Source organism: Bombina bombina, chromosome 3 (assembly GCF_027579735.1).
Source record: "Bombina bombina isolate aBomBom1 chromosome 3, aBomBom1.pri, whole genome shotgun sequence".
Taxonomy (NCBI): Eukaryota; Metazoa; Chordata; class Amphibia; order Anura; family Bombinatoridae; genus Bombina; species Bombina bombina.
The window spans coordinates 156,761,272-156,780,879 of record NC_069501.1 but is presented as its reverse complement, the minus strand read 5'-3'; the positions used below and the strand labels follow the sequence as shown (position 1 = coordinate 156,780,879).

At 38.7% G+C, this 19,608-nt stretch overlaps 1 protein-coding gene across 1 annotated transcript in view; it reads right to left on the bottom strand.

Moving 5' to 3' along the window:
* LIPI (lipase I) overlaps positions 1-19,608 on the bottom strand; it is a 125,958-nt gene that overhangs the window by 55,735 nt on the left and 50,615 nt on the right. The window contains exons 5-6 of the mRNA XM_053706021.1: positions 12,819-12,908; positions 5,782-5,949 (exon numbers count right to left, since the gene is read on the bottom strand). Coding sequence (XP_053561996.1) covers positions 5,782-5,949; positions 12,819-12,908 — 258 coding nt within the window. The remainder of the gene's footprint in view (positions 1-5,781; positions 5,950-12,818; positions 12,909-19,608) is intronic.

Genomic DNA, 19,608 nt, shown 5'->3' with positions numbered 1-19,608 from the left:
AATACAAATTTACCTGTAAAATAAAACCTAACCTAAGTTACAATAACACCAAACACAACACTACTAAATCAATTAAATCAATTCCCTACATTAAATAAAATTAAATAAATTAAATTAAATTAGCTAAATCACAAAAAATAAAAAACAAATTACAGATCTTTTACAATTAATTAGTCTGTAATGTAATTACAGACTAATTACACCTAATCTAAAAGCCCTATCAAAATAACCCCCCCCCCCAAATAAAAAAACCCTAGCCTAAACTAAACTACCAATAGCCCTTAAAAGGGTCTTTTGCTGGGCATTGCCCCAAAGAAATCAGCTCTTTTAGCTGTTAAAAAAATACAAACGCTGCCCCCAACAGTAAAACCCACCACCCACACAACCAAACCCCCCAAATAAAAGCCTAACTAAAAAACATAAGCTCCCCATTGCCCTGAAAAAGGGCATTTGGATGGGCATTGTCCTTAAAAGGGCATTTAGCTCTATTGCTGCCCAAAGCCCTAACCTAAAAAATAAACCCACCCAATACACCCTTAAAAAATCCTAACACTAACCCCCGAAGATTCACTTACCGGGAGAAGTCTTCATCCAAGCGGCAAGATGTCCTCAACGAAGCCAGCAGAAGTGGTCCTCCAGACGGGCAGAAGTCTTCATCCAGACGGCATCTTCTATCTTCATCCTTCCGACGCGGAGCGGCTCCATCTTCAAGACATCCGGCGCAGAGCATCCTCTTCAAACGACATCTTCTTCGGAATGAATATTTCTTTAAGTGACGTCATCCAAGATGGCGTCCCATAGATTCCAATTGGCTGATAGAATTCAATCAGCCAATCGGAATTAAAGGTAGAAAAAATCCTATTGGCTGATGCAATCAGCCAATAGGATTGAACTGGCATTCTATTGGCTGTTCCAATCAGCCAATAGAATGCGAGCTCAATCCTATTGGCTGATTGGATCAGCCAATAGGATTGAAGTTCAATCCTATTGGCTGATTGCATCAGCCAAAAGGATTTTTTCTACCTTAATTCTGATTGGCTGATAGAATTCTATCAGCCAATCAGAATCTAAGGGACGCCATCTTGGATGACGTCACTTAAAGATATATTCATTCCGAAGAAGACGTTGTTTGAAGAGGATGCTCCGCGCCGGATATCTTGAAGATGGAGCAGCACCGCGTCGGAAGGATGAAGATAGAAGATGCTGTCTGGATGAAGACTTCTGCCCGTCTGGAGGACCACTTCTGCCCGTCTGGAGTACCACTTCTGCTAGCTTCGTTGAGGACATCTTGCCACTTGGCTGAAGACTTTTCCCGGTAAGTGAATCTTCGGGGGTTAGTGTTAGAATTTTTTAAGGGTGTATTGGTTGGGTTTATTTTTTACGTTAGGGCTATGGGCAGCAATAGAGCTAAATGTCCTTTTAAGGGCAATGCCCATCCAAATGTCCTTTTCAGGGCAATGGGAAGCTTAGGTTTTTTTAGTTAGGCTTTTATTTGGGGGGTTGGTTGTGTGGGTGGTGGGTTTTACTGTTTGGGGGTTGTTTGTATTTTTTATACAGGTAAAAGAGCTGATTTCTTTGGGGCAATGCCTCACAAAAGGCCCTTTTAAGGGCTATTGGTAGTTTAGTTTAGGCTAGAGGTTTTTTTTATTTTGGGGGGGCTTTTTTATTTTGATAGGGCTATTAGATTAGGTGTAATTAGTTTAAAGAACTGTAATTTGTTTTTTATTTCCTGTAATTTAGTGCTTTTTTGTGATTTAGCTAATTTAATTTAATTTAATTTATTTAATTGTATTTAATGTAGGGAATTGATTTAATTGTAGTGTAGTGTTAGGTGTTATTGTAACCTAGGTTAGGTTTTATTTTACAGGTAAATTTGTATTTATTTTAGCTAGGTAGTTATTAAATAGTTAATAACTATTTAATAACTATTCTACCTAGTTAAAATAAATACAGACTTGCCTGTAAAATAAAAATAAACCCTAAGCTAGCTACAATGTAACTATTAGTTATATTGTAGCAAGCTTAGGGTATATTTTATAGGTAAGTATTTAGTTTTAAATAGGAATAATTTAGTTAATGATAGTAATTTATTTAGATTTATTTAAATTATATTTAAGTTAGGGGGTGTTAGAGTTAGGGTTAGACTTAGGTTTAACCCCTTAGTGACAACTGACGTACCAGGTACGTCCTGCAAAAACTGTCAGTTAGTGACAATGGACGTACCTGGTACGTCAGTTGTCTAAGAGAGTGCTGGAAGCGATCGCAATCGCTTCCAGCAGCTCTCAGGGTATTGCAGTGATGCCTCGATATTGAGGCATCCTGCAATACCCTTTGAAAAGCATCCGATGCAGAGAGAGCCACTCTGTGGCCCTCTCTGCACCGGTAGCGATGGTGCCGTTCGTTGGTGGGTGGGAGCTTACAGGGGAGGCGGGTGGGCGGCCCATCGCTCCCCGGCATCCAGTTCCTGCAAGTGCTTTGTGCACGCCGGATGCTGGGAGCGTGCAGAGGGGGGCCTGCGAGGGCGCGCGTGCGTGCATGTGTGTATGTGCGCGCGCGTGCGCAGCAACCACTGACACCAATTATTAGAGAAGAGAGAGGTGGGGGCAGAAAACGTTTTTTTTCTTCTTAAAATAATAGGATCTGCTAGGGTAGGGGGATGGGGTTATTGGGGGGGGGCAGCTACACTACAGAAAAAGCTGTGTTTAGCAAAAAAATAAAAAAAAAAAAAAAAAAAACCTTTCTTTTTTGGGGAAAACTGGGTACCCAAGATGGTGGCAAATAGGTAGGTTGGGAGGGTTAGAGAGCTGTTTGGAGGGGATCAGGGAGGTTGGGGGCTAAGGCAGGGGTCCATCACAGATTAATAATTAAAAAAATAAATAAATAAATAAAAAACACCTTTTATTTTAGTACTGGCAGACTTTCTGCCAGTACTTAAGATGGCGGGGACAATTGTGGGGTGGGGGAGGGAAGAGAGCTGTTTGGGAGGGATCAGCGGGTGGGATGTGTCAGGTGGGAGGCTGATCTCTACACTAAAGCTAAAATTAACCCTGCAAACTCTCTACAAGCTACCTAATTAACCCCTTAACTGCTGGGCATAATACAAGTGTGGTGCGCAGCAGCATTTAGTGGCCTCCTAATTGCCAAAAAGCAACGCCAAAGCCATATATGCCTGCTATTTCTGAACAAAAGAGATCCCAGAGAAGCATTTACAACCATTTGTGACATAATTGCACAAGCTGTTTGTAAATAATTGCAGTGAGAAACCTAAAGTTTGTGAAAAATGTAACTTTTTTTTTATTTGCTCGCATTTGGCGGTGAAATGGTGGCATGAAATGTACCAAAATGGGCCTAGATCAATACTTTGGGTTGTCTACTACACTAAACTAAAGCTAAAATTAACCCTTCAAGGTCTCTACAAGCTCCCTAATTAACCCCTTCACTACTGGGCATAATACACGTGTGGTGCACAGCGGCATTTAGTGGCCTTCTAATTACCAAAAAGCAATGCCAAAGCCATATAAGTCTGGTATTTCTGAACAAAGAGGATCCCAGAGAAGCATTTACAACCATTTGTGCCATAATTGCACAAACTGTTTGTAAATAATTTCAGTGAGAAACCTAAAGTTTGTGACAAAATTTGTGAAAAAGTGAACGATTTTTTTATTTGCTCGCATTTGGCAGTGAAATTGTGGCATGAAATATACCAAAATGGGCATAAATCAATACTTTGGGATGTCTTCTAAAAAAAAAATATATACATGTCAAGGGATATTCAGAGATTACGGACAGATATCAGTGTTCCAATGTAACTAGCGCTAATTTTTAAAAAAAGTGGTTTGGAAATAGCAAAGTGCTACTTGTATTTATTGCCCTATAACTTGCAAAAAAAGCAAAGATCATGTAAACATTGGGTATTTCTAAACTCAGGACAAAATTTAGAAACTATTTAGCATGGGTGTTTTTTGGTGGTCGTAGATGTATAACAAATTTTTGGGGTCAAAGTTAGAAAAAGTGTGATTTTTTCAATTTTTTCCTCATATTTTATATTTTTTTATAGTAAATTATAATATATGATGAAAATAATGTTATCTTTAGAAAGTCCATTTAATGGCAAGAAAAACGATATATAATATGTGTGGGTACAGTAAATGAGTAAGAGGAAAATTACAGCTAAACACAAACACTGCAGAAATGTAAAAATAGCCATTGTCATTAAGGGTAAGAAAATTGAAAAATGGTCCGGTCATTAAGGGGTTAAAGGGTTAATAAATTTAGAATAGTGGCGGCGACGTTGGGGATGGCAGATTAGGGGTCAATAAATGTAGGTAGGTGGCGGCGATTAGGGGTTAATAACTTTATTTCGGTGTCGGCGATGTCGGGGGCAGCAGATTAGGGGTGTTTAGGCTAGGGGTATATGTTATGGTGTTAGGTTTAAACATAACTTTTTTTCCACATAGACATTGATGGGGTTGCGTTACGGCGATCGTCATTCCACGCTTCAGATGTTAGGTTTTTTCTAACATGCTCTCCCCTTTGATGTCTATGGGAAAAGTGTGTACGAGCATGTCAAATCAGCCCTTGGATTTTGTGCGGTATGGAGCTCATCACCACCATATCGCATGCACATGGCGGCTTTTTAAAAACTTGTAATGGCAGCGCTATGGAGGGTGAAATAACGCAACTTTTGTTGCGTTCGTTTCACACCCTCTATAGTGCAAAACTTGTAATCTAGGTGTTTGTCAGTAATGAAATGTCCCTAAAAGAAATTTAGAAAGGCACATTTTAGCTTTAGTGCTTTGGAAATGAGAAAGCACCTGTATTCTTATGTTTTAATATAACATGTTAATTAAATATGGCATCGCATGTATAATGCAATGCAATACAAAATAATCTAAGAATGAAAAAAAAATTTCCATAGAGTTTCAAACACTGTAAAATAACATGAGTCAGATGTTTTATTGGCAGGTTATGAGCAAGCATTCATTTTTAAATTCTTATAATTTTTAACCCTAAAAGCCTTAAAGGGACAGTCTACACCAGAATTTTTATTGTTTTAAAAGATAGATAATCCCTTTATTACCCATTTCCAAGTTTTACATAACTAACACATTCATAATAATATACTTTTAACCTCTGTGATTATCTTGTATCTAAGCCTCTGTAAACTGCCCCTTTTTTTCAGGTCTTTTGACAGACTTGCAGTCTAGCCAATCAGTGCCTGCTCCCAGATAACTTCTCGTGCACGAGCACAGTGTTATCTATATGAAATACGTGAACTAACACCCTCTAGTGGTGAAAAACTGTTAAAATGCTATCTGAAAGAGGTGGGCTTCAAGGTCTAAGAAATTAGCATATGAACCTCCTAGGTTAAGCTTTCAACTAAGAATACCAAGAGAACAAAGCAAAATTGGTGATAAAAGTAAATTGGAAAATTGTTTAAAATTACATGCTCTATCTGAATCATGAAAGTTTATTTTGGCCTAGACTGTCCCTTTAAGAGACATTAACACTAAATACATTTTATAAACATAGTATTGAGGTTACTCCCCACCTCCCTCTAGTCATAGTGCTGCCATGTTGAAATCTATCTTTCCCACATTCCAGTGTTGACCTGTTTGCGCAAGTGCAACAACTCTCATTCAGATACCTGCAGTGTAACCTAGGTAACAAAATGGAAGCAACCATGATTAGAGGGAGATGCATGAAATCTATTTAGTGTCCCTTTAATTGTTTACTTGTATTTGTACAATATATATATTTATGTACAGCATAAAGACTTACCTAAAGTTGGGCATTTCAAGGGTAAAAACTCATTGCAATTGGTACATTTTCCTATACTATAATCCTTGTAACTTGTACAGGGAAATGTTTCAATGTTACAACTCCCATGTATTGAAGACAGGTACAAAAATACTGATCTCTGGTGATCACACTTAAAATATTCCGATCCTGGGTATTAAAAAAAAAAAGTATATAATTAATACCTGAAACAATATATATGCATTAAGTAATGTGTTTATTAGTATAGTATAGTATTAAAGCACTTTCATGGTAAATCATAATTTTATATAAGGTTATAGAAAGTGCTGAAATAAAAAAAAAATGGTTGATAATTTTAATAAGGGAAATGGTCACATCTATTCATTGGATCTAGCTCATTGGTTTTCAAACCTGTCCTCACGGCTTCTTAACAGGTCCGATTTTGAGGATATCTGAACGAGAGCAAAGGTGAATTAATCATCTTAGTAAACATGGTAATTTAACCTGTTCTCACCCAAGGTAATCCTGAAAAAACTGCCCTGTTAGGGAGGTCTAAGGACAGGATTGTAAGCCAGTGTTCTAGCTAAATAAAATAAAATTGAATCACTTCAAACAGTCACCCTTGTAGAAACTATTGGTTAATTTACAGTGACTTTAATTCAATAAAATAAACATAATATAATGACATTTCATATTTTGAAAATAAATGCCAAACTATGCCTGCGTGAAATAGTAAATACCGGTTTATTGCTATGTGTGTGTATTTTATAGCTATGATCCAAAATATACCACAGACAGCAATGATATTGGCATTTAGACATTAGGAAAATATATTAGAAACAATTATAATTTGAGAAGCTGTACAGGCAAAGGGCTGTAAGCAAATAAATCTGCGTAACTTTACAGTTAAAAATAAGTGTTCATTTATTAATATATGTTTTTAAAATATTTATTTATCTATTTATTTAGTTATTAATGACTAGTCCTACAGCCCGTTCACATGGGCCATTTTTTGCAGTACAGCAGTCCCACCCCTTGCTCTCTCTCTCCCCCTCTGTTTTGTGCTCTTCTCCCCTTCTCTTTTGTGCTCTCTCTCGCTCCACCTCTCATTTTCTCTCACCCCCTCTCTTTTGCTCTCTCCCCCCTCTCTTTTGCGCTATCTACCCCTCTCTTTTGCGCTTTCTCTCACTCCACATCTCTTTTGATCTCTCTCTCCCCCCTCTCTTTTGCTTTCTCTCTCCCCCTCTCTTTTGCGCTCTCTCCCCCCTCTCTTTTACGCTCTCTCTCTCCCCCCTCTCTTTTGCGTTCTCTCTTTTGTGCTCTCTGTCTCCCCCCTCTTTTGCACACTCTCTCTCCCCCTCTCTTTTGCTCTCTATCTCCTTCTCTCTTTTGCACTCTCTCCCCCTCTCTCTATTGCTCTCTCTCCTCCCTCTCTTTTTCTCTCTCTATCCCCCTCTCTATTGCTCTCTCTCCTCCCTCTCTTTTTTTCTCTCTCTCTCTCCCCCTCTCTTTTTCTCTCTCCCCTCTCTTTTTCTCTCTCCACCCCTCTCTTTTTCTCTCTCTTCCCCCTCTCTTTATCTCTCCCCCCCTCTCTATTGCTCTTTCTCTCCCCCCTCTCTTTTTCTCTCTCTTCCCCCGACCACGCCCACTTTCCCAGCAACAGCATGTCAGGTAAGGCCAAGTGTGTTTGTCCTCGTGCTGTCTCTACTGCGCATGACAGCTTCGGACAAACACACTTGGCCTTTTATATAATAGGATATAACAGTTCTGTTGAAGATATACCAAAATAGAGTTAAGAATGTCCCACCTCTGATTAAAGGCCAAATTACAAGTGGCGCACTAATTTTTTTTTTGTTCACGCACAAACACTGCTAAAAATTTACTTTAAACGCGGGCGGGTTAGTACTCGTATTACAAGCTGAAAGTGCAAACTTCAGCGCGCTAACTTCAGGACTTCAGATTTTGTGACAGTGTTAAATTCTCCCCATATACTTTAATGGAGTGTGCTTTCAAAAAAACACTTATCGTTCATGTGTTAACCCAACACTGCACAAGGCCTACATCGCTAAATCCTGAGTTATGTATATTTTACATTCCAATGTTCTGCACATAGATAAAAAAATGTTCTTTCCATTTTTAAATATGTATATATATATTTTGTAAAATATATATCAAAATTAATATATACAGGTATAAATATATACATAATCTCACAAAAGTGAGAACACCCCTCACATTTTTGTAAATATTTTATTATATCTTTTCATGTGACAACACTGAAGAATTGACACTTTGCTACAATGTAAAAGTAGTGAGTGTACAGCCTGTATAACAGTGCAAATTTGCTGTCCCCTCAAAATAACTCAACACACAGCCATTAATATCTAAACCGTTGGCAACAAAATTGAGTGCACCCCTAAGTAGAAATGTCCAAATTGGGCCCATTTAGCCATTTTCCTCCCCAATGTCATGTGACTCGTTAGTGTTACAAGGTCTCAGGTGTGAATGGGGAGGCGGTGTGTTAAATTTGGTGTTATAGCTCTCACACTCTCTCATACTGGTCACTGGAAGTTCAATATGGCACCTCATGGCAAAGAACTCTCTGAGGATCTGAAAAAAAGAATTGTTACTCTACATAAAAATGGCCTAGGCTATAAGAAGATTGCCAAGACCCTGAAACTGAGCTGCAGCATGGTGGGCAAGACCATACAGGAGAGGTTCCACCCAGAACAGGCCTCGCCATGGTCGACCAAAGAAGTTAAATGCATTTGCTCAGCGTCATATCCAGAGGTTATCTTTGGGAAACAGACATATGAGTGCTGCCAGCATTGCTGCAGAGGTTGAAGGGGAAAGGGGTCAGCCTGTCAGTGCTCAGACTATACGCCGCACACTGCATCAAATTGGCCTGCGTGGCTATCATCCCAGAAGGAAGCCTCTTCTAAAGATGATGCACAAGAAAGTCTGCAAACAGTTTGCTGAAGACAAGCAGACTAAGGACATGGATTACTGGAACCATGTCCTGTGATCCAATTGGTTCAGAGGGTGTCAAGTGTGTGTGGCAGCAACCAGGTGAGGAGTACAAAGACAAGTGTGTCTTGCCTACAGTCAAGCATGGTGGTGGGAGTGTCATGGTCTGGGCCTGCATGAGTGCTGCCGGCACAGGGGAACTACAGTTCATTGAGGGAACCATTATTGCCAACATGTACTGTGACATACTGAAGCCGAGCATGATCCCCTCCCTTCAGAAACTGGGTCGCAAAGCAGTATTCCAACATGATAACGACCCCAAACACACCTCCAAGATGACCACTGCCTTGCTAAAGAAGCTGAGGGTAAAAGTGATAGACTGGCCAAGCATGTCTCCAGACCTAAACCCTATTGAGCATCTGTGGAGCATCCTCAAATGGAAGGAGGGGGAGCACAAGGTCTCTAACATCCACCAGCTCCGTGATTTTGTCATGGAGGAGTGGAAGAGGACTCCAATGGCAACCTGTGAAGCTCTGGTAAACTCCTTGCTCAAGAGGGTTAAGGCAGTGCTGGAAAATAATGGCACAAAATATTGACACTTTGGGCTCAGTTTGGACATTTCCACTTAAGGGTATACTCGCTTTTGTTGCCAACAGTTTAGATATCAATGGCTGTGTGTTGAGTTATTTTGAGGGGACAGCAAATTTACAGTGTTATACAGTCTGTACACTCACTACTTTACATTGTAGCAAAATGTAATTTCTTCAGTGTTGTCTCATCAAAAGATATAATAAAATATTTATAAAAATGTGAGGGGTGTACTCACTTTTGTGGGATACTGTATATATATATATATATATATATATATATATATATATAGTTCAATAAGGAAAAAAGGCACTCGCTGGTCTTGTGCAAATAAAGCATTTATTCCCATTAAAATTGGTTTAAGGTTCATGCTTTGTGAACCATTTTGGCATTTGACAAAGGTGCCATAAGGGCACCAAAACATTATGCTTTTTATGTTATGGAATAAAGTTTTATTTATTTAAGACCAGTGAGTGCATTTTTTTCTTATTGAACTTTTTATGGTAATGTTAAAGTGAAGGTAAACTTTGATGAATGAAAGCCCGGTTTTTAAAAATACTATTAAAAACAGGGGCACTTTTATTCATAAAAGTTTAGAAAGCAGCCGTTTTGTTTAAAAACTTACATCTCTCCTCTTCACAGCCGGAGCAGCTTCCCCCACATGGAGATCCTCTATTCACACGTCAGCAATGACTAATCCGGCTTCTTCCAATCACGGCATGTCCTCAGGCAATGTTTCCCCTGGGGAAAATCCGTGATTGGAGAAAGCCGGATTAGTCATTGCTGACGTGTGAATAGAGGATCTCCGTGTGGGGGAGCTGCTCTAGGCTGTGAAGAGAAGGTAAGTTTATAAACAAAACGGATGCTTTGTAAACTTTGATGAATGAAAGTGCCCCTGTTTTTAATAGTATTTTTAAAAACCGGGCATTCATTCATCAAAGTTTACCTTCACTTTAAGTGCACCCTGGCAGTTGCTACTAATGTTCGACTGTGCTTATCGTGTCTGAGATGGAATTTTATTTATTTAAATATATATATGGTGAATTTGATTTAAATCAAATCTATTTAAATAAGAATTTAAATCAATAGTCAGTAAGGGGTCAATTTATCAAGCTCCGTATGGAGCTTGATGCCCCGTGAAGGCTCACCAGAAACAGAAGTTATGAAGCAGCGGTCTAAAGACCGCTGCTCCATAACCTGTCTGCCTGCTCTGAGTCGGCAGACAGAAATCAACCCGATCGAATATGATCAGGTTGACTGACACCCCCTGCAAATCTGCAGGGGGCGGTATTGCACCAGCAGTTCACAAGAACTGCTGGTGCAATGATAAATGCCAACAGAGTATGCATTATGTATACATTGGCCCCAAGTTATCAAAGTCTGGCGGACCTGATCCGACAGTGCGGATCAGATCCACCAGACTTCGCTAAATACGGCGAGCAATACGCTCGCTGTATTCAGCATTGAACCAGCAGCTCACAAGAGCTGCTGGTGCAAAGCCGCCTCCTGCAGACTCTAGGCCAATGGGCCGCCAGCAGGGGGGTGTCAATTAACCCGATCGTACTCGATCGAGTTGATTTCCGGCGATGTCTGTCCACCTGCTCAGAGCAGGCGGACAGGTTATGGAGCAGTGGTCTTTGTGACCGCTGCTTCATAACTTGTGTTTCTGACGAGCCTGCAGGCTCGCCAGAAACACAGGGCATCAAGCTCCATTCGGAGTTTGATACATATGCCCCATTGTATCATGTCCGCTTGCACTCTAGTAAATTTACCCCTAAGACTCAATTTAAATCATGATTCCTACATAAAGGTTTCAGTTTTAGTTATTTTTCCAGTTATTTTAGATAATTACTGATTTAGTTATATACCAATAGAAATACATACTGTATATATTAACTCCAGTTTAATAGGTTAAAGTGATGGTAAACTTTTTCCTTTATATAAACGGATCCAAAATCCTAGCAATATTTTAGATGGAGTTTAATAATCAGTGTTAATGAAGATATGCTTTAACTTACTTTTTAATGTAGCACTGAAATTCAAATACCCCGCGCACCAGCATTCTACTTCATTTGTGAGCTAGCGGTTTGAGCTCACTCTAATCGGTGCTCTTGCTACAACAAAAAAATTGTGTGCATGCCGTATGACTAAAGCACGGATTGGAGAACAGTTCAAACCATTAGCTCACAAAAAATACTTTTGAAGTGGGCAGCCGCAACGCAGGGTATCTGAATTTCACATGGCAGCTCACATTGTTTTATAGTCAGTAAAACTTTACACTTATTTTGTCACTATTTAAAAAACTAATTAAACTTTAAAAAATACATATACGTACATGTTATTCCCAGACTAATCTTTTCTTGGAATGCATCATTCTATCTAGCATTTATTTAGGACTAGATTACAAGTAAGGCGCAATTTAGCTAGAACGCTAATTGCACTAGAAGAAAACTTTAGGTTGCGCTGCTATTATAAGTTAAAAATAAAAAGTTATGGCGCTCGCGCTAACCTGACGTGTTAACGTATTTACCCCACAGAGGTAAATAAAGCAAAAAAGGGGGGGGGGGGGGGAATAACACCCTACTTGCGTGCAAACCCAATCACATATTCTCATGTGCACTAACCCGACATGAAAATATGAATATTTCACATTCTAATGTTCTACACATAGGAGTATATGTTCTATTTATTCATATAATCTGATAGTATTTTGGTACAATATATATCTATAACATTATATATATATATATATGAATATCTATTTAGAAATACTTAGAACATATTCTGCTATGTGTAGAACATTGGAATGTTTTCTTGAGGTAATAATGTATTCATTAAATTACAGAAATATAAATGTGCACTTAATGTGTAAGATGATTTTATATTTTCTTGCATATAGCTATGTGTGTAATACCTGCAAAGGGGTTTAACACATAGTTAAAGGGACACTAAACACTAAATACATTTTATACACAGTACTGAGGTTTCTCCCTGTCTCCCTTTAGCCATTGGTGCTGCCATGTTGAAAAATATCTGTCACTGCATTCCAGTGATGGCCTATTTGCACATGTGCCGCAATTCAGATACCTGTAGTGTAACCTAGGTTCCATAATGGCTGCACCCATGATTAGAGGGAGGTGCTAGAACTGTATTTAGTATTTAGTGTCTCTTTAAAGCCAGCTCTAGAGCAGCAATGCCCTGCTGGGACCTAGCTGAACAAATTGGATGAGCCAATGAGAAGAGGCATGTTCATGAGCCTTCCTAGGTATGATTTTCAACAACGAAAAAAAAGTTAACTTGAGAATAAAAGTAAATTGGAAAGGCTTTTAATCACACGTGTCATTTTGATTTTCACATCTCTTTAACATTTTACCCTAATAGAACTATGATTATTTCCCACGCTAACCTAGTTTTAGGAAATTACCTAACAAACCATTACCCAAGTCTTCAAACTAGTATTTTTATTTATGAATTGAGCATCATTATATTCTTCCCAAGCTTACCAGATAAAATAGTCTGAGGACAACCAGGTTGATCAATTCCTCCATTTGGATAAAAATCAATGTGTCCTAAAGATTCTCTGTAGCCAAGAGCTGAAATCAAGATCCAAAATACAGGCAATGAGGACAACAATAAGCATAATACAGTACGTACAGTACTTATTAAAGAGGCATTCAAATATATGTAAGCTTTTGGGATGGGCATGTGTTACTGTGTACCAATAGAGCTAGGGCTGCCAGTTGTCCTCCACAAAAATACAGGACAATATGTAGATCACTGGGCATGATGGATTGGTCAGGGGGATCATACAATGTCCCTTCCAAAAGCTCTACCTTATCCCCCACTCTTGATCCCACCACATATATGTTTCACAAGTAAACAGTCATTTTACCCTTTGGCTGCAAGTAACATACAAATCAATCATTTTATGACTTTGGTTGCCAGTAACACACAAACAGTAGGGATTTGTCTGCCTCGACTGCCCCTCACTTCTTTATTCTCTATATTTGTAATGAATTGAGGCATATGAGGCCTTTTACATTCAGCTAACACCCAATGACTTTAAAAACTGGACTTTTAATTGTCCAGTATTTTTTAGAAGATTTTACTCCTGCAGACGTACTGGAGTATTCAGTTGAATACTGGAAACATGGCAACCCTAGATAGAGATGAGATACTGTAACTGTCCTTATGAACAAATGGCAATTTGCCGCTAGGGAGTACCTGTGGCCAAACACATAAATTTGTTGGTCAGTATACACAAAATACTAACGTTTGTAGCATCTAGTGCAGATTTGTTTTTAACCTTTCAAGACGTTTATTGGTCCTTTACCAGCTGTGGAGGATTTTATGTATTGGGCTAATACATTGAGTTATAGCTCCAGACCATGTGAGTACAATCCCTGTTTGTCTACAGAATATATTCATCTTTTACAGGACTTCCCTATTGGTTTCCTTTTCTTTTCAAATTTTAATGGTTATCCATTCAAATAAGAAGGTTTTGGGACTCCCATTATTTATCACATATCCTTTATTTTGTGTACACTGCCAACACATTTCTTATCACTTTGTTATTCTATTGTGTTATTACAAGTTTTCTGTATCTTGTATTATACATAAATATTATAACTTGTTTATACTCTTTCTGAAGCCTTTTAAAACTTTATAAGATAAATGTGCCCACGCCCTGTCCAAAATTCAGCTTTTTTTATTTGAATTTAAGAGGTTGGCACCGTCAGTTCAGAAATATTGTTGTGTAATATTTTATTTAAGTGGAACAACTATTTAAAATGTTGATAAATGTAGATAAAGCAGCTGGCTAACTTATCTACACATGTAACTGGAAAGATGAAGCGATGCAACATACGTGCCAGGAACAAACATATTTCATCATCTTTTAAGGAAATAATTTAACATTTATTCTGATGCACCATAAGGCCATGAACTTTTAAAGACATATTTTTTTAAATTTCCAATTAAATAGAGTGGTGAACAACTGCAATAGGGTTGCAATCCATTGCTGTCAGTGCCTAGGGGTACAATACCAACTTATAAATATGCTCCAATTTATCTAATACTACTGAACGTACTGGATGATGATCTCAACTTAAATAAAAAGAACAACCTGTTGTTATTATAAAAGGCTTGAATCTCTCCTTGTTTTTTTGGCTGCACTGGAAGTGGCAAATACTGGATTATGTGCCTGAGCTAATTTGAAGCGCTGTCATCTCTATTTTATTTTTTACAAGTTAGATGTTAGAAGGTTCAGAAGTGATTTGGATAATTACTTAATTAGAGAAATAGTTGTTAATTCATGAAACACACTTTCGATTTCAATAGCAAAACTGTAAGGCAATTCATGAATAGCAGGTATATACAAAAGGCTACTATCATGATTAGTTTCAACACTAATTAAGAAACATCAGGCGAAAAATGTAACTAGTAATAAAGAGTAAAGTCAAAATTCCCGATTCAGATAGAGAATTCAATTTTCTGTTTTTCTGTCATAGAAGCTTGGTCTTCAGAAAATATGTATATTAAAAAAAACATAATTTATGCTTACCAGATACATTTATTAATTTCATGGTGGTTAGAGTCCACGATCCATTACTCCTGGGAATTACTCTTCCTTACCACTATAGGAGGAGGCAAATATTCCCAAACCCCTCCTACCTCACATGTACCTCAGTCTAATGTATAGCCAAACATACGCCTAGATTTAGAGTTTGGCGGTAGCCGTCAAAACCAGCGTTAGAGGCTCCTAACGCTGGTTTTTACCGCCCTCTGGTATTTGGAGTCAGTCAGGAAAGGGTCTAACGCTCACTTTCCAGCCGCGACTTTTCCATACCGCAGATCCCCTTACGTCAATTGCGTATCCTATCTTTTCAATGGGATCTTTCTAACGCCGGTATTTAGAGTCGTGGCTGAAGTGAGCGTTAGAAATCTAACGACAAAACTCCAGCCGCAGCAAAAAGCCAGGAGTTAAGAGCTTTCTGGGCTAACGCCGGTTCATAAAGCTCTTAACTACTGTGCTCTAAAGTACACTAATACCCATAAACTACCTATGTACCCCTAAACTGAGGTCCCCCCACATCGCCGCCACTCTATTAAAAATTTTTAACCCCTAATCTGCCGACCGCACACCGCTGCCACCTACGTTATCCCTATGTATCCCTAATCTGCTGCCCCTAACACCGCCGACCCCTATATTATATTTATTAACCCCTAATCTGCCGCCCCCAACGTCGCCTCCACCTGCCTACACTTATTAACCCCTAATCTGCCAACCGGACCTCACCGCTACTATAATAAATGTATTAACCCCTAATCCGCCTCACTCTATAATAAATGTATTAACCCCTAATCTTCCCTCCCTAACATCGCCTACACCTAACTTCAAGCATTAACCCATAATCTGCCGACCGGACCTCACCGCTACTCTAATAAATTTTTTAACCCCTAAAGCTAATTCTAACCCTAACCCTAACACCCCCCTAAATTAAATATAATTTTATTCTAACGAAATAAATTAACTCTTATTAAATAAATTATTCCTATTTAAAGCTAAATACTTACCTGTAAAATAAACCCTAATATAGCTACAATATAAATTATAATTATATTGTAGCTATTTTAGGATTAATATTTATTTTACAGGCAACTTTGTAATAATTTTAACCAGGTACAATAGCTATTAAATAGTTAAGAACTATTTAATAGCTACCTAGTTAAAATAATTACAAAATTACCTGTAAAATAAATCCTAACCTAAGTTACAATTAAACCTAACACTACACTATCAATAAATTAATTAAATACAATACCTACAAATAAATACAATTAAATAAACTAACTAAAGTACAAAAAATAAAAAAGAACTAAGTTACAAAAAATAAAAAAATATTTACAAACATTAGAAAAATATTACAACAATTTTAAACTAATTACACCTACTCTAAGTCCCCTAATAAAATAACAAAGACCCCCAAAATAAAAAAATGCCCTACCCTATTCTAAAATTAAAATAGAAAAGCTCTTTTACCTTACCAGCCCTTAAAAGGGCCCTTTGCGGGGCATGCCCCAAAGAATTCAGCTCTTTTGCCTGTAAAAAAAAACCATACAATACCCCCCCCAACATTACAACCCACCACCCACATACCCCTAATCTAACCCAAACCCCCCTTAAATAAACTTAACACTAAGCCCCTGAAGATCTCCCTACCTTGTCTTCACCACACTGGGTCCCGATCTGTCCAGAAGAGCCTCCGAAGTTTTGATCCAAGCCCAAGCGGGGGCTGAAGAGTGACGTCCATCCTCCGGCTGAAGTCTCGATCCAAGCGGCGGCTGAAGAATTCCATCTTCGGGCAGAAGAGTAGATCCGGACCGGGAAACATCTTCATCCAAGCCGCATCTTCTATGTTCTTCCATCCGATGACGAGCGGCTCCATCTTGAAGACCTCCAGCGCGGATCCATCCTCTTCTTCCGACGACTAGACGACGAATGAAGGTTCCTTTAAGGGACGTCATCCAAGATGGCGTCCCTCGAATTCCGATTGGCTGATAGGATTCTATCAGCCAATCGGAATTAAGGTAGGAAAATTCTGACTGGCTGATGGAATCAGCCAATCAGATTCAAGTTCAATCCGATTGGCTGATCCAATCAGCCAATCAGATTGAGCTCGCATTCTATTGGCTGTTCCGATCAGCCAATAGAATGTGAGCTCAATCTGATTGGCTGATCCAATCAGCCAATCGGATTGAACTTGAATCTGATTGGCTGATTCCATCAGCCAATCAGAATTTTCCTACCTTAATTCCGATTGGCTGATAGAATCCTATCAGCCAATCGGAATTCGAGGGACGCCATCTTGGATGAGGTCCCTTAAAGGAACCTTCATTCGTCGTCTAGTCGTCGGAAGAAGAGGATGGATCCGAGCTGGAGGTCTTGAAGATCAGCCGCTCGCCATCGGATGGATGAACATAGAAGATGCCGCCTGGATGAAGATGTTTGCCGGTCCGGATGTCCTCTTCTGCCCGCTTGGATCAAGACTTCAGCCGGAGGATGGATGTCTTCAGCCCCCCGCTTGGGCTTGGATCAAGACATCGGAGTCTGGACCGATCGCTGATATCCGGTGTGGTGAAGATAAGGTAGGAAGATCTTCAGGGGCTTAGTGTTAGGTTTATTTAAGGGGGGTTTGGGTTAGATTAGGGGTATGTGGGTGGTGGGTTGTAATGTTGGGGGGGGTATTGTATGTTTTTTTTACAGGCAAAAGAGCTGAATTCTTTGGGGCATGCCCGCAAATGGCCCTTTTAAGGGCTGGTAAGGTAAAAGAGCTTTTCTATTTTAATTTTAGAATAGGGTAGGGCATTTTTTTATTTTGGGGGGCTTTATTATTTTATTAGGGGGCTTAGAGTAGGTGTAATTAGTTTAAAATTGTTGTAATATTTTTCTAATGTTTGTAAATATTTTTTTATTTTTTGTAACTTAGTTCTTTTTTATTTTTTGTACTTTAGTTAGTTTATTTAATTGTATTTATTTGTAGGTATTATATTTAATTAATTTATTGATTGTGTAGTGTTAGGTTTAATTGTATTTAATTGTAGGTATTTTATTTAATTAATTTATTGCTAGTGTAGTGTTAGGTTTAATTGTAACTTAGGTTAGGATTTATTTTACAGGTAATTTTGTAATTATTTTAACTAGGTAGCTATTAAATAGTTAAGAACTATTTAATAGCTACCTAGTTAAAATAAATACAAAGTTGCCTGTAAAATAAATATAAATCCTAAAATAGCTACAATATAATTATAATTTATATTGTAGCTATATTAGGATTTATTTTACAGGTAAGTATTTAGCTTTAAATAGGAATAATTTATTTAATAAGAGTTAATTTATTTTGTTAGAATAAATATATATTTAACTTAGGGGGGTGTTAGTGTTAGGGTTAGACTTAGTTTTAGGGGTTAATACATTTATTAGAGTAGCGGCGAGGTGCGGTCGGCAGATTAGGGGTTAATAATTGAAGTTAAGTGTCGGCGATGTTAGGGAGGGCAGATTAGGGGTTAATACTATTTCTTATAGGGTTATTGAGGTAGGAGTGAGGCGGATTAGGGGTTAATAACTTTATTATAGTAGCAGTGAGGTCTGGTCGGCAGATTAGGGGTTAATAATTGTAGGTAGCTGGCGGCGACGTTGTGGGGGGCAGATTAGGGGTTAATAAATATAATATAGGGGTCGGCGGTGTTAGGGGCAGCAGATTAGGGGTACATAACTATAATGTAGGTTGCGGCGGTGTACGGAGCGGCAGATTAGGGGTTAATAAGTGTAAGGTTAGGGGTGTTTAGACTCGGGGTTCATGTTAGGGTGTTAGGTGCAGACTTAGGAAGTGTTTCCCCATAGGAAACAATGGGGCTGCGTTAGGAGCTGAACGCTGCTTTTTTGCAGGTGTTAGGTTTTTTTTCAGCTCAAACTGTCCCATTGTTTCCTATGGGGGAATTGTGCACGAGCACGTTTTTGAAGCTGGCCGCGGCCGTAAGCACCGCTGGTATTGAGAGTTGCAGTGGCGGTAAATTATGCTCTACGCTCACTTTTTGGAGCCTAACGCACTGAAAACGCTGCCATTCTGTGAACTCTAAATACCAGCGGTATTTAAAAAATGCGGCCAAAAAAAAGCATGCGTAGCTAACGCACCCCTTCTAACGCAAAACTCCAAATCTAGGCCAAAATTAGGTAACAAAAAGAAATAAAAGAGCCATAAAAAGGAGCAGGGAAAAATATGTGCTAAAGAAAATACTAAACCCAAAATCAAAGGCTGGGGTCTCATGGACTCTCACTACCATGAAATAAATTAATTAATAAATGAATTTATCAGGTAAGCATAAATTATGTTTTTTTTCATACAGGTGATGAGAGTCCATGATCCATTACTCCTGAGCACTAATACCCAAGCTGTGGAGTCCATGAGTAATAGCATAATGGGAGGGATTTAAAAAAACATTTGGCTAAATTACAAGTTTTGTGTTATGGTGCGGTACGGCTATACCGCTGAAAAATTGGCCATTGCATGTGGAATGGCAGGTAACACATATTACAAGTCGCACCGGTATAGCTATACCGCAAGCATTTTAGCCTTTACGCAACTCTCCATTCCGCACTCAAAAAATTACGTTTGAGTGCGGTATTTTCATAGCGCTGTATTACTGGTTGTGCGGTTAGGCTAAAATGCATGCTTTGTAGCCTATACCGCTGTGAGCCATTCTGAAATCTGAGAGCAGTAGTTATGGATTTTG